The sequence below is a fragment of the Leuciscus leuciscus genome (genome assembly GCF_965113295.1).
Source record: "Leuciscus leuciscus genome assembly, chromosome: 9".
NCBI lineage: Eukaryota > Metazoa > Chordata > Actinopteri > Cypriniformes > Leuciscidae > Leuciscus > Leuciscus leuciscus.
Window position 1 is genome coordinate 1,343,711 of NC_138733.1, and position 16,796 is coordinate 1,360,506.

The window sequence follows — 16,796 nt, forward strand, 5'->3', positions numbered from 1 at the left end:
CTAGTTGTCTCATGTCACCAAGGTCAGATAAATCCCATCACATAGAACCTCTTTCACCTAGATATCATCAAATAGAGACTGTGTCTGTTCCCCGAATTAGGAAATACAAAAAACTTCCAAACCCATCTAGGGGTAAAAATGTAATTGATGTTCAACAAATAAAAAAACAGATATAATACAAATGAGCAAATGATAAAGCTTGGGTTGCTGAATATTCAATCTCTTACCCCAAAAGCACTTATTGTTAATGATATGGTTACAGACTATAACCTGGATGTGCTGTGTTTGACAGAAACCTGGCTAAAACCAGACAATTATATTACTTTAAATGAGTCCACCCCACAAAATTACTGTTATAAACATGAACCTCGTCTGAAAGGCAAAGAGGGAAGTGTTGCTGTAATTTATAGTAATATTTTCAGAATTACTAAGAAGTCTAGTTTCAAATATAATTATTTTGAAGTGTTGGTGCTTAATGTAACAATATGTAGAGTAAATGATAAATAACGTTTGAGATTTGTGCTGGCTACTGTATACAGGCCACCAGGGCACCATACAGACTTTATCAAAGAATTTGCTGATTTTCTATCTAGAATAGGACGCAACCCCCCATCCTTTTTCGGAACAATGAAGTAACGGCTGTAAAACTCCCTGCTGGGAGGAGGAACCCTTTCAATAGCCTTTCATAGAAGACCGTAGGTCCACCACCGTGGAGAGGACCTCTAGAAATCTGGGCGGACGAGAACAGAACAGAACTGAATTCTGTAACCCTTTTCTATTGTATGCAGGACCCAATGAGAAATATTTGGCAGTAGTTTCCACGCTGCCAGAAATTCTACTAAGGGAACCAGTCTCTCGAGACTGGCCTCTGGATTTGGTTGAACAGTTACTTCGGTGCCCTGAAACGGCGAACCGGCGAAACGGCAGGGAACAACCGAACTGGCAGCGCTGCGACCCTCCTCAGAGAGTCGCCCCCCCAGAGGGCGCAGAGGAGAAACGGTTTCTCGAAACCATCCCTCCCTGGAGGGGACCACCCTCAGAAGACTGATAGCCTTGGCTTCAGTACTTCTTCTTAGTTGAAACTATCTTAGAGATAATGACAGTCCTCAGATCTTGACTACCTCTAACTGGCTTAAGACTGTGACCGCCACCCAGGTCCCCCCGATTGTGGAGGAGCTCCTCTGACTTCCTCACAATCATCCATGTCCCTTAGAAGGTCAGCCTGGTATGCTCGCAAAATAGACATGGTATGCAAGCATGCCGCAGCCTGAACTTCAGCCTAATAAGCTTTACCCACCAGCGCTGTTGTGGCTTTTAATGGCTTGGAGGGTAACGTCAGGGCTTTTAATGATGACACCGACTCGGGAGAGAGATAGCTCGCAAGCGTCTCTTCAGCCCGAGGCATTGTCATATAACCATGATGCTTAACACCCATAACATTACTGTAATTAGAAGTTTGGGGATTGAACACACGAAAGTAAACGATCTCGACACCTCAGTGTCTCTGTAAACTCTAGTAAACTCTTTTTATTCTCACTTTCATGATCCTCGGCTGGCCAGTCAATATTTAATTTAGCAACAGCGTGAGTTAAAACCTCCATAAGCTCCTCCTCAACAGAGGTATGAGCTGGCAAAGACTCATAATCCCCTGCATCAACACTAACGACATCCAATTCCTCATAACTGGATAATCGCAGCATTGGTGCCTCATCCCGGGGAGGAGAAACCACAGAGCGTGCTTCTCCCTGAGATAAGGCACTGGATCTGGCAGGTGAAGGCTGACATAGAGCTGGGCCCGTCTCAAACCCCGCTGTCAGATCCATTCGCGAACCCCAAGATGTGAGTCGCCACCGTGCCTCATCAGCAGCGGGACCCGCACCTCGGGGAGCGCGAACCGAACCGTCCTCCTCAAAGAACGCCCGGCGAGAGCGGAGCGTCCTCACAGACAGCTTCTCGCAATGCTCACAGTCAGCTCCCTCGAAAATTGACTGGGCATGCTCCACTCCCAAACAAGCAACACAAAGCTGATGTGTGTCCCCACCCGTGACATAATGAGGGCAGGGATATATATATATATATATATATATATGCTTGCTTGCTCGCTATATATATATATATGTCTTTCTGAGATATTGTGCTTGCAATGACAGACAACAATAAATAGACAGGGACAGTATACAGAGAGCGCTTGCTGAAGGCACAGAAGCTAACGCGGTCTGTTTTCAGGGGTGCTTTATAGTTTCCTGGTCGATGATGTCATCCGCCTATGACGTCTCGTCTTTCCATTGGACTGAATATACACGTGCTTCACGATGCAATCACGCAGGGCGTTCCCACCGTGTCTCGACGCAGCTCAAGTTCCCTTGAAAGGGAATCACATAGCTCTCCTCAGAAACACTTGTTACACACACACAGTTTGATTGTGTCGGTAGTTTACGGCCAACAAAACAAACTCTTTCACCATGGACACAAACACTTGTGACCCATGAACGCCTCTCTGAACTACTGTGTGATTTTACAGTTTGAAGCGTCTGTCATAAGAAAATACCATGTGCTGTCATGAATAAGTAACATAAATGTCTACTCATAGGATAAGAACACGCAGTCTCATTAATAATACAGACACTGACGTGTCATCGATGTTTTATAGTGTTTCTCCATGTCAAAATCTGTGACACTGACATGATGTAGATTTTAAACCTGGAAAAAAAAATCTCTACAGTATCCATTTTTCTCCTAAAATTAAAATGAATGGACTGTGTTAATCCTGACTGTGCTGAGATTGTGTTTAAAGTAAAGGGTGTTAAATGTATATTATGATGTCAAAGTGTGTTTTTCAGTGTGACTATCAGTACTGCAGTATCACCTTAATGAGGAGCAGCTCATGTGTTCAGTCATTTACAGATCAAACACATGAACTCACAGCAGCAGGAGAAACAGACCAAACGATTCAAACTGAAAAATATTAATTATCTTGCATCATATGAACAGATGTGAAATTAATTTGATGAATTTGATCATGTTGTTTTAAATAGCTTTGCATGTAATAAATGTAATAATAGTTATTTTGCCTGCATTTTGTTCCATTTTGATTACCGTAAAACTTCAAATAATAGCCCGGGCTTTTATTTTCCCAAATCGCCGAACTGCACCGGCTTGTATTTGAGACAGGCGTCTATAAGAGACAGGCCTTTAATTCAAGTGTTGATGTTGTTCATTGAGTGTAGCATATCCATAGAATTTAGGCTGACAGACAGAAAGCATGACAGTAAGAGTTTACCACATTATATTACGTTTTATTTATAATTCGAATGTGTTTAACAAATCAGTTATGTAAGAATTACATTATATTGCGTCGTGTCACGTCTAGGACAACTCGAGGTAACGTTATTACACACCGGTCGCGCACTTGCTCGGTTTATGGCCAGCAATATTTTTATGTTTAAGGACATTATAGAGTTAATATAATGTCTGTACTGTACTATGTTATGATTGTACTGTACAATTCAATACAATCGTTGCTAAGTCTGCAGTCTGAACACTTTACCTCAGAGCGTCCGTTAACTGAATAAATAGATAATATCATAATACCTCTAGTTGTCATTGACGCAGCGTGGCGCTTCTCGTCTTGTGTGCGAGATTATTGGCAGCATAAAAAAAACATTCATTTCTATTATCTTCACCGCGATACACCTCAACTACAAGTTCATTGGCGAATTCCTCCTCGGCGCTCCCGTCCACTTCTCCCTCTCCGCCTTGCTTGCACTAACAGCTCCCGCCCAGATGCGCATGGCTCTCTTGCGTGCGCAATCCGCACCATAGAACTGGTTTAAAAAGATGATCTGACAGGTTTTAGAAGATTAAGTACAAACCGAAACAAAAAAACAGACCAGGCCTCTATTTGAGACCGGCGTTTATTTACCCAAACCTGTCGTCACACCGGGCGTTTAAAAGAGACAGGCGTCTATTTGGGACTCGGCTATTATTTGAAGTTTTACGGTATACTTTATGAATTCACAGTAACAGTTTCATGTGAGAGTCACGTGTGATCTTACCACAGTATCTCCAGTTTACAGTGAGGATTCTCCAGTCCAGCAGAGAGCAGCTTCACCCCTGAGTCTCCTAGTTTATTCTCAGACAGATGCAGTTCTCTCAGGTGTGAGGGGTTTGATCTCAGAGCTGAAGCCAGAGCAGCACAACCTTCATCTGTGACACCACAATCATACAACCTGTAGAGAACAATGACACACTCTTCACTCTCTCAGATCAAAATCTTTGTTTTTCTTAATTGTGTTTATAATTTGTGCAATATTTCTTTAAACAATTCATTCAATATATCAGTAAGTTTAACTTATTCTGAGAGATTATGTCTCTATGTGGGGGAGAAAGATTATATAAAACTGATAAAATGGAATACATTGAATACATCTGTTTTTCCCTAAATATAAATGTATTAACATTTCAATTAAATTAAAAATTTATATAAAAAAGTCTAAATATAAATGTTTATATACATACATTATAAATGCATATATTTGAAAATAAATTTCTCACACAAATATCATAAAAAATGGTGAAGTAGATTACAAATCAGGTCAGATAGGTAGAGGGTTTAAAAGCTGAAGTGTGACTATATAATGGCTATATAATATATAATGTTTAAGTAAGAAATGTTATAAAGTTTTAACAGTGATGCTTGTTCTCAGTGTTACTTACAGAGCTGATCTAGTTGCTGTAACCACAGGCAGCAGCTTCTGAAGAACTTCATCTCCAGTGTTTTGTGTTACACTAATTGAAAATAAATAAGTTAATTATGAATGCTAACAACAATAATAATGATAATAATAATAATAATATTCATATCACAAATAAAAATTAATATCACAAATAAATAATACATTATACCTTCCTAAATACCCTCAAATATTATTTTAATTAAACACTGCTTTATAAAGGACGTGAAAAAGTTGTTTTAGTATCTATAACTGTAGAAGCCTCATATTCAGCCAACACAGATTTCTTTTTCTTTTTCTTGTCAATGTTGCTGTGGCAGGTCTATTAGTCTGTATTTACACTACAACTGTCACATTTTGGGTTTTGTTTCTTGTTCTTGTCATTGTCATGTTTCTGTGGCTTGTCATGTGATTTCCTGTTTGTCATGTGATCCTGCCATGTCATTGGTTAATCGTCTGATCATTGTTCACAGGTGTTCCTTGTCTTGTAATTACTCTGTGTATTTAAGCCCTCATGTTTGCCCTGTGTCTTTGTCGAGTATTGAATGTTTCCTGTAACCACTAATGTTAATGTTAATGTTAATGTTAATGTTAATGTTAATGTTAATGTTAATGTTAATGTTAATGTTCATGTTCATGTTCATGTTCATGTTCATGTTCCTTGTCATGCCTTTGCTTTATGTTTGATCATGTTTTGGATAAAAGTTGCGCTTGGGTTCTCAACAAACTTTCCATCAGTGGAAATCATTACAGAATACTCTACCAAACATGGACCCAGCAATTTATCTCTTCCGCCTCAGCCAAGGTGACCGTCCAATTGAGGATTACGTGAGGGAGTTTTATGAACTTTGCCATGGGGTGGATTTTGGTGATGGTGTTTTAAAGGACATGTTTCACCATGGACTTGATGAGCATATTTACTACCTCATGCCTGCCAATACCCCTCACTGCACTGTGGTGCAGTATATGGACTTTGGCTCATCATTTACTGTGGGCTTTGCAGATGAGGAGCCCCGCAAACCCACAGTATCCTCTCAGCAGGAGCTTCATGTCAGTCCTGCTGAGCCTGAGCTTCACGTCAGTCCTGCCGAGCCTTAGCTTCACATCAAGCCTGCCAAGCCAGAGACTGTTCACATCATGCCTGCCGAGCGTCATGCCAGAGTCTCGTCCTGAGATGGCCGCTGCCACGCCAGAGTCTCGCCCCAAGAAAATTTTGGGGAGGGGCAGTAGGTACCTGATTAAGGCCTCAGAAGCCGTGCCGCCCTGGCCCCCTGAACTGTCGGCGCCGCCCTGGCCCATTGCTATGCCGGCACCACCCTGGCTTCCTACGTTGCTGGCTCTGCCCTGGTCCCCTGCACTGCCGGCTCTGTACAGGCTTCCTGCACTGCCAGTGCCATGTCCTGGTCCTGTTCTGAAACGGGTTATGTCACGTTTTGGGCTATGGGCTATGTCACGTTTTGGGTTTTGTTTCTTGTTTCTGTGTCTTGTCATGTGATTCCCTGTTTGTCATGTGATCCTGCCACGTGTCTTGTCATTGGTTAATCATCTGATCATTGTTCACAGGTATTCCTTGTGCAAGAAAAAAAGTGTTTTTATAATTTACTTTGTTTTATTGTCACGGGAAATGACGCGCACGAAATGTGAATCATTGTCCATCATTTTGCGAGCAACTGGTGATAAAGAAAACTGATGATGAGACATTAATCTAATTTATTTTCTTAATACTTCTCTTGTGGCCCATAGTGAAAAAAATGAGTATTTTCATGAATCACTAAGTATTTTGTGTTAAACAAGTTGTCTTGGAAATGAGAAGCAAGCTAATCCAATCTTTTATCCCCACAGCACGTCAGTTATGCAGTGATGCACTATGAAATTATTGCGGGGCAAATGAACTGTAATATTTACTTAATGATAAAAGTAGCCTAATAATAACAACAATAATTTAATATGTTAATAAATAATTTAATAATTTAATATTTAACTCTGATCTCTGAGTTTATCTTTGTTCATAATGTTACTTACTGATCATTTCTGTCTCCAATTAATCTGTTCAGGTTAAATTCCTGCAGTGTCTCCTCTGAGGACAACAACACAAAAACTAAAGCTGACCACTGAGACGAGGAGAGTTTCACAGCACGTAACCCTCCATACGTATGAGGTTCAGCTTCGTTCACTAGAGAAAGATCACCCAGTTCATTCAGACAGTGAAACAGATTGATGTATTTATCTGGAGAGGGATTCTCACTGATCTTTTCTTTAATATAGTCAACTGTTTTCTCATTGTTGTGAGAGCTGTTTGCTGTCTGTGTCTTTAGTTCTTGTAAGAGACTCTGATTAGACTTCACTGACAGACCCAGAAGGAAACGAAGGAAAAGGTCCAGATGCCCATTTTTACTGTCTAAAGCCTCATCCACAGCTCTCTGATGGAGATCAGATAGGGAAACTGTGTCTCCATTAGTTGGTTTGGTAATCTGGTCAAACACATTGATGTTATTGTTGATAAAGGAGAGATGCACATATAGAGCTGCTAGATGTTCCTGAATGCTCAAATGAACAAAGCAGAAGACTTTCCCCTGACACAAGCCCAACTCCTCTCTGAAGATCTGAGTGCACAATCCTGAGTAAACTGATGCTTCTGCCACATCAATGCCACACTCTCTCAGGTCTTCCTCATAGAAGATCAGGTTGCCTTTCACAAGCTGCCGATAAGCCAGTTTCCCCAGTTTGACAATCATGTCTTCATCTTTCACTTTCTTCTCAAAGTCCTTCTCATGTTTGATGTTGGTCTGAATGATCAGGAAGTGTGTGTACATTTGAGAGAGAGTCTTGGGAATCTCTCCTCTCTCTGCTTCACTCAACATCTTCTCTAGAACAGTGGCTGAGATCCAGCAGAACACTGGGATGTTGCACATAATAAAGAGGCTCCTTGAGGACTTCAGGTGTGAGATGATCCTGTCGGCCAGACTCTGATCACTGATTCTCTTCCTGAAGTATTCCCTCTTCTGTGTGTCACTGAAGCCTCGTACCTCTGTCACTCGATGGACACACTCAGAGGGGACGAGATCCGCTGCTGCTGGTCTGGAGGTGATCCAGATGAGAGCAGAGGGAAGCAGATTCCCCACAATGAGGTTCGTCAGCAGCTCGTCCACTGAGGCTGATTCAGTCACATCACACAACCTCACATCGCTCTGAAAATCCAGAGACAGACGACACTCATCCAGACCATCAAAGATGAACAACACTTTATACTCATCACTGGATATGTCCATTTCTTTTGTTTCAGGGAAAAAGCAATGAAGAAGATCTGAAAGACTGAGTGTTTTGTCATTCATCAAGTTGAGCTCTCTGAAAGCAAGTGGAAATATGAGCTGGACATCCTGATTCTCTTTCCCTTCAGCCCAGTCCAGGATGAACTTCTGCACAGAGACTGTTTTTCCAATGCCAGCGACTCCCTTTGTCAGCACAGTTCTGATGGGTTTGTCTTGTCCAGGTAAAGGTCTAAAGACGTCACTGCATTTGATCGGTGTGTCCTCTGTTTCTGCTCTCCTGGACTGTGTCTCAATCTGTCTCACCTCATGCTCATTATTGATCTCTCCACTTTCACTCTCTGTGATGTAGAGCTCTGTGTAGATCTCATTCAGGAGTGTTGGGTTTCCCTGCTTTGATATTCCCTCATACAAACACTCAAACTTCTTTCTCAGATTTGATCTCAATGTGTTGAGGACTTCAGCAGGTTTAGAGTCATGGCTGTAAAATTAAAATACCACCTTATTACACAAGTCAGAGAAGTAAATAGCCATGAATTAAAACGTGCTGTATTATGGGACACAGAACATCATTAGGTTTCTGAAATGTTTTAATCATTAATCGTGTGTTTGAGTGATGTGTGATGTGAATTGCAGCATCTACAATGAAACATCAACAACAAAAGTCCAGCATTTTACCTGAAACCGGGACACATGCTTTCATTAAAGTCTTGTGGTTGAATCACAGGCTTGTACACAGTTTTGTTTTTAACTGGTCTGGATAGAAGATTTGACCTTAAATCAGAATGAAGAGGGTAAAGAATCAGACACACTGATATTGATGTAATTGTGTCATTAACTGAGTAACAGACCAACAGCTTTTACAGTGTGTGAATGTATTAAAGGTGGGGTATGTGATTCTCTTTTTTGTCCATTTTTTCAAAATCACTTGAAATCCTATTCCTAACCCACTTACAGCCACTGAGTTAGAAACACTGAAATGAAAATTAAGCAATTTAATCATCTGTGGAACGGGCAGGACTCGAAAAACTCCAGCCAATCATTTCCAAGACCACTTAGAATCATTGGACAGTAAGTTTGTCAATCAAACGGTCGTACCATACCCCCCTCCCCCCATCCCCCTCCCTCCACATGAATGGGTGGAGTCAGGGCCAGTGTTGGAGGAAAGAAGGTAGGACCATGTGTATTTTCAAAATCTGCCGGCCGTTTTGCAAATACCATACCCTACCTTTAACAATACAATGCATAGAGCTTTACACACGAGCACAATGATCATCATCAAAAGACTGAAACTTGCAGGATTGAAACTCATTACACTGCTGTATATTAACAATTTCATAAAAATCAAATACTATAAGCATAACTTTTATGCAAATTATATACCTGAGATCAGACTGTTTGTCTCCACTCTTAAACTCTTCTGGCGGATACATAGAGCAGTTACTCTTCATAGACACACAGCTGGACTCTGGTTTTGATCTCTTCTGCTGGACTGAACTGGTTTTCAAACTAAGTAAAATAAAAAGTATACAGACTTATATGTTGTGCACTTTCACTGGAATCTTCTGTCTTAGGAAAGACCAGGGAGTGTTTTTACACATTTGCTTTAACGTCTATAACGTGTTTTGCAAATGTTTTGTCTTTGTGTGAAACAGCACTGTGTAGCTTTGTCACGGATTGCTCTGAGACTTAAGTATGATCCAAGCGCAGCTTTATTAGAAAATCCAGAATCGTAGTCATGCCAGGCAAAGGGTCAAAACACTTGCAAACAATCCACAAAGAATAACAGAGACAGCAGAGAGTGCTCAAACATGCAATGTGACAACTACAAAACCTCAATGAGAAATGGCAGAGAGAACATGGTATAAATAGGGTGAGACAAACAATCTAACGACACACAGGTGAATGCAATGATTAATGATGAGTCCAGGCAAAGAATTATGGGAACTGCAGTTCATGGCTGAGTGGCAAAGGTCAGCTAAAAAGAGTGCCCTCTGGTGGTCAACATGGGCACACCAGCTGGTACCTGTGACAAGTTTTTGGTTTCAACAAACCAAACAAACTTCAACAAACTTTCTGAACCAGCAGTTAGAATAATCTGATTAATTTTAAACCTATTACATTGTATAAAGGTGGAATAAAATCTCAATTTACATTTACTTGATGTCATTGCTAGTAACAGACTGATTGACTGATAAATGTTGCTTTTAACTATAACTTTTATAGAAATGATAGGGGCGAGTGGGGCACAACCTAACACTTTTTTTCAGTTTGTGTAAATCCACTGGGGTTTAGAGTATTTATTTTTCCCCATTAATTTCACACAAGTCTAGTACAATTATGTGGTTTCGCTTCATTAATTCAGTGTATACTTTTTTCTTTATTTCCCCTGAAAGAATGGAAGTGAAATGTGACAACATGCCCCATAGGTGGGGCACATTGTAGCATGACTAAATAATATGACAGATTAAAATGTTATCTGATCTAATCAAAAAAGTATACAAGACAAACTAAAATATTTTGTCAATAAAATACAATTATTAACTTTTTCATATAAAATAATGGTTGCTGTATAATAATAATAATTTCATAAAATATCAAATACTATAAGCATAACATAGAAATGATATACCTGAGATCAGACTGTGTGTCTCCACTCTTCAATTCTATTGGCGAATCCATAGACCAGTTACTCTTCATAGACACACAGCTGGACTCTGGGTTTGAGCTCTTCTGCTGGACTGAACTGGAACAGAGAACAGGTTCAGTTTAATCCTTTAGATTACTGTGTTCATTCTTTATGATTGGAACCATATTAATATAAACACATTCATATTTCATAAAAAAAAAAAATTCATGTTAGTTTAAAAAAAAAAATATATATATATATATTTTTTTTTTCTGTGATGTAACAATATTAATACAATATTTAACAGTGTTTGTTGAAAGTACCTGCATCCTGGAGGAAAATCTCCATCTCTGGATCCTTGTGAATCAGCCATGATGAAGATACAGGAGAATCTGATGAGTTTGATCTCCTCCACTGACTCTGAATGAAGAAACATTCACACACTAAATTAAATGATTAAATTGAACAACATCCATAATTTAGCTGAACATATCTGGAGTGTGGGAGAAAAGGATCATGTGACTGCGTTAACTCAAGCTCATGTTTACACATATGCTGTTAAACTCCAAGAATCAGACATCATGACACACAAAAGAAACACTGAAGTGAAAGAAACCCTTTATTAAAAGATTTCATATAAACAATCACGTAAAATATCCTTCAGAGATTCATATTAATATGAGGATGTCACACACATGAATACTCACCTTGATCAAACTTTTACAAGATACAGGATCTCAAATCCTCCAGCTTTAACATCATAAAGATAAAAGGAAATTCCAGCGTAAACGTTTTGATTAAACACTTTGATTCTCTGTTTTTCCGTATCGTATCGGAATTTTACCTGCTTAAAATGTAGAGGTACACTTACCATGTAACTTTTTTTGTTCAAAATTCATAAAATTTATACAATGAGCGAGTACATCATGAATCCATCTTCCAACCTGTGTTTTTGTATTATCCTGAATCACTACGGTACGCCTATAATACGTGTTTATATTCAGACTTTTTTAAACCGCTGCGGAGTAGCACAGTACCTGCGTGACTCGCCATAGACATGAACAGAGTGAAGTAGATCCGGCTACAATGTTCTTCCGCAAGACGCAACTGCTAGAGCGCCAAAAGTAGTTTAATACCTTTAAAATGATCTTAACCCTCTGAGGTCGACAAACGCGCCCGCGCGTTTTGCTGGATTTTTTTCAGTTCAGTTCAAAAGAAATTAATTTTGCTCTGTTGACTTTGATATTACAAGCAAGTTTCATACATCAATCGATTCTGTTAAATGTGTATTATTTTTGTGTATACTCACAATAAAAACAAAGTGTTGTGCTTTTTGCCAAATAAAGAAAAATAAACGTGATGCGAGTTCTGCCTTCTCTCTGTCAGTGAAGACCATTCTGAAACGCGTCCGAAAATGAACAATAACTCAGCGAATACTGAGTCAAACAGGCATACAGACACACAGGCATGAAGATTGAATTCTCTTCTTTAAAATGAGGTAATTTATATAAAAAACAAATATTCTCATCTTGTGAAATCTGTATTAAAAGAGCGATTCCAGTCGAGCTAATTAGAGCTCATTCAAAGGTAATGTGACTCCGCCCACGGAGAGCGCGTGCTATTCAAACGCAAATTACTGAGGCAAACCTGTGAACGCCCCCATATCAGCTCGAGAAAACACAAGTTTAATCATATCATTGTAGCCTACGTGTTTACACCATCTGGCAGCGCTGTGAGGAATAATAATAACGGAAAATCTACCTCAGAGTGCGGGTATTGCAGGAGAGAGGATCCGAATATGTAGTAAGTTTTTTTTCCTTCTCAAGTTAATCGCGTTTCTGTGAATGAATTAATGGCAGCCGCAGAGATGCGCGCTGTTTATCACAGCTCGCAAAAAGACAGTTTAAATTTAAATTGCGTCTCTGTGTGAATGAATGATGATGTTTTAGCAAACTGTATTGCTATACTGAGATGAGTAAACTGAAAATTAACATTTATATGCCCTAATATTTCATAAAAACAACGTTACAGTCAGGCGTTTCTGTTTGTGAATGAATGTTTCGGTTTTAGCAAACTGTATTGCTATACTGAGTAAAAATCGACTGAAATGTTGAAATAAAATGTATTTGTATAAGCAACGTATTAAACTGCAAATTAACATTTATATTTCTTATAATAAAAATGAAAGAGCTATGTTACAGACATATGAAAGACAACATTTCGTTGATTAGTTTTGGATAGATTATACATTTTTACTGTAAAATATCTGCCAACTCAAATAAGCCAATATTTGTTTGCCAATATTTGCTCATGTTAAATATAGTATGTTTTGTCAAAAATAAAGTAATCAAATAATCAATCAAATCCTTAACTTTGAAATATGTATGATAAAATGTATACTTTAGTTTTTACAAAGAAAGATTACACTTGAATTGTTGTTGTAATTGTAACCTTTTTAATAAAAAAATATATTTACAAGGTAGATGTAAACAAACTATTAAAAGGTAATAAGGTAATAAGCCTTTTCTTTAAATAATTTTTATTGTGTTTTATTAGTGACAAATTTGGGGAGAGGATAAATATTCCAAAACTGAAAATACAGTATGAGAATTAACTGCACAATTACTAGACATGTTTTCCTTGGATATTATAGGCCAAATTGCAAGCACAATATGTGGAAAAATAAAAAATAATTGAGATGCTTCCAACTGTTGCTCTTGCATTCTTGTGGCTCAGTGACTCACCTGAATGAAAGGGTCATTAAGTATGCAGGCCCCATTGTCTCCTAAGGTGTGAACCACTAAATATGCATGATCGTTGACGCCCACTCCGCATATTGCCTTTCCAAACAGAAAGTGCTTTGCAAAATTCAAATCAATGTATTGTGTTATGTGAATGATAAGGGCAGGATGATTTTCACATCATTTTGAAGAAAAAACACTAGGCAATGACATCTATTAGACAAAAGTCTTATTGGCACATATTTAGTATGTGTTTTATGGCCTTATTTCAGAAACTTTAGTTTTTAGTTTTTTCAATAACCACGCATAAACATTATTCTCTCAAAAATGCAGACATGTACATTCTTGTTGCTCACATATTATGGTAGCCCTGTTTGTGCTAAATAGTGTGTAATTTTTTTTTGCCATTAATATGTTTATAAGCAACTGAAAAAAGCACAAATGTCAGGGCATGTCAGAACATCTCAAGGACCCCAAAAACACCTTAGACCCCAGAGGGTTAAAGGGCATATTGCAGGTGAGTACACAGTGAGCCAATGTATAGAAAAATAATGTAAGAACTTTAATTTTAAATATAAACATATGCTTATAAAACGCTCTTTAGGCTTCTGGAATCGTTTTTGTGAGAAAAATTTTACTTCCGCATTTGAAAACCACCAAACAGGAAGTGACGTAATGGGAGGGAGTGCAGTCAAAGTAAACAATAGGAAAGCAATGGATCGCAATGACAGTTCGGATGCTGAGGAAATTGTAGCCTAAATGTTTACTCGTATGATGGACCTCAGCCATATAATTATGAGCCTGCTATGCGGCCAAGAGCAGGACAGGCCAGGACTAGACAGAACAACGGTTAGAGGAGACACATTGAGTTGTGGTGTGAGGAGAACAGGGCAGGTGTCTTGGTGAGAGAACAGTGTTTATAGATATTTTCACGTTAGCCGACGATATGTATAACACTACGCTCAGATATTCACAATATTGTACATATTATTATCATGTATAAGGCAATAGCAAAGCTAGTATTGGATGCTTACCTGCATGTGTTGTGTGTGTCAGCCATAAGAGACAGTTTCCAGAGGAAGAGGGACTTTATAAAGGATATGAATGGCCCCATTTGGTGACAATGAATACAAAAATAATCACAATCACAACTGTCAACTGTACAACACAACTGTAGAAACAGCCAACACAAACATTAAAGTGGTTTTGTACAGATTGAAATTGAATTATAGAACATTATATATTATATTTAAATAATAATAATAATATGTTTCTGCTGCAGACTTATAACAAACACATAAATGCATTACATTACAAGTTTATGTAGGATATGTTAATGAATTAAATTAAGACAAGGCACATTTTGTAAAACAGATGTACATTAAGTGATCTCTGACGGATCCGTGACCGTCATGTTTCCAGCCGGCGGCCGAACCACATGCTGACAACGGACCGGGTGACCCGATGAAGGAGCTGTGAGTGTGTCATATAACTCCATCATATCGCCGGGATTTTAATCATCCGGTCTATAGTGAACACTATACACTACCACTAATGCACCCAGGCACGAAGGGAGGATAGCACCATCCTTTTTCTTGTTCGGAAACCTGTGGACCTCGATGTCCTGACAGTGACAGGCCATAATTCACAATGATTTACCACGACGATGATTAATTGAAATACAATAACCACCGAAAAACACTGAATCATGACCGCTTCTACTGAATACCACCCTACTCTGCCAGCAGCAGCTCTTCTTTGTTTTAGTAGCAGGGAATTCATGTGGAACCGTCGCGTCTGCACTGAGCGAAGTACGCAGAGCCTAGCAAACGACTCCCTCTCATGACGTAATATGACGCAATGTTGAAAAAAAACTAAAACGTTTTTTCAACATGGTCAAGGAGACTGTCATGTTTTCTACTAAATTTGTGCCCTTATGTCTTGCAATACAATTTTTATCCTGCATTACCTTTTCATATGGTATTTCCTATGGACAAGTGTTGTTAATTAGCAGTTTTGCTATAACACTAAAAACAATGTATCTGGTTTGTCCAATGCTGTTGTTATGTCCATATCAAATAAATAAATAAATAAATAAATAAATAAATAAATAAAAGGTTATATATTAATTTTGAAGAAAAAAAACCCTGCAATATGCCCTTTAATATGTGTTCCGAAGATAAACGAATCCTGTTTCTCACTTTCTCCACAGATTCAAAGGTCAGAAGCTGTTTGTGTGCTAATGCTTTGAGAACATTATTAAAGACCTAATAACTTATGAACTTTCTATTGATGTCACTGAAAGAACGTTGGATCAGGACTTTGAGAGAACCTCACAAGCTAAAGTTTTTTTTTTGTTATAAAGGTTTTTTTTTTTTTGTGATAATTTTTTTACCATATATTTTTTTCTTTTGTTTATTCTCCAGTTTTGTTTAGATCCACTGCATTACACTCACACAGTCACGTGTAAATGGATTTATAATATCTGTATTACTACATTTAAGTCCATTATTATTTTTTATTAATATTTTATCATATTATTATATACCAAGTCATATTTAATTTCACTCATTCACTTCACCTTGAAAGCAAATATGATCCATGTGTCCCAGTGCACTGAAATATTTAATTGAAGTACTTACTGTCTTGACATTTGTTCTTCGTTAATATATCATGTTTTCTCCTTCATGGCACAGACTGAAAAACACCTTCAGTTGAACTGAACTTTGTGTTCAGAAAAGAGTATGTAGTCTAACAGGTTTTTCTGGATTCGGCACATGATCTACTCTGACTGGAGAGAGGAAATAAACCACAGAACAGCATCTGCCCCTGAAAATCACATGAATCCTGCGGAAAAATTCTTATTCATGTTCACAAATCAAACCATATATATACTCTTTAAAATACAGGAAAGAAAATATAGAAAATAAAATCTTGTTTTGCCTACTACTATTATAACCATAAACATGAAATAAAATAAGAAAATTACCTTCAATATTAACCACAGCAGCAAGCCAATTACCCTGAACATCAGACTGAAGAGTCACAATTGTTAAGGCTTATGGCGACTCCTGCTGATCGATTGGAGCCATGACTAAACACAATTGTTAAGCCGCATCTCTTCAGCCAGGCATTCATATAATCCTACAGTTCAAACTACAATCCGGCCTCTAGCTCATAAATGCCAGAGGAGAACTGGCCCCCGACTGAGCCTGGGTTCTCCCAAGGTTTTTTTTTCTCCATTAGGTCACCTGATGGAGTTTTAGGACACCATTAGGTCACTTGATGAAGTTTTTCGGTTCCTTGCCACCGTTGCCTTTGGCTTGCTCAGTTGGGGATATTTTGGGGATATTTAATTTAATTTTATCAATCAATAAATTCCTCTTGAAACAAACTTTGTTGTATTATTTTAATTTAATACTGTGAA

The 16,796-nt window shown here is 38.4% G+C and overlaps 1 protein-coding gene across 1 annotated transcript in view; it reads right to left on the reverse strand.

Moving 5' to 3' along the window:
* The window catches only part of LOC309506195 (uncharacterized protein), a 535,239-nt gene extending 519,127 nt beyond the window's left edge, over positions 1 to 16,112 (reverse strand). The window contains exons 1-8 of the mRNA XM_082179817.1: positions 16,012 to 16,112; positions 10,952 to 11,071; positions 10,632 to 10,745; positions 9,383 to 9,508; positions 8,678 to 8,773; positions 6,756 to 8,480; positions 4,717 to 4,788; positions 4,056 to 4,229 (exon numbers count right to left, since the gene is read on the reverse strand). Of these exons, the coding sequence (XP_082035943.1) occupies positions 4,056 to 4,229; positions 4,717 to 4,788; positions 6,756 to 8,480; positions 8,678 to 8,773; positions 9,383 to 9,508; positions 10,632 to 10,745; positions 10,952 to 11,064 (2,420 nt within the window). The 5' untranslated portion in view covers positions 11,065 to 11,071; positions 16,012 to 16,112. The remainder of the gene's footprint in view (positions 1 to 4,055; positions 4,230 to 4,716; positions 4,789 to 6,755; positions 8,481 to 8,677; positions 8,774 to 9,382; positions 9,509 to 10,631; positions 10,746 to 10,951; positions 11,072 to 16,011) is intronic.
* Between the last annotated feature and the right edge of the window lie 684 nt (positions 16,113 to 16,796).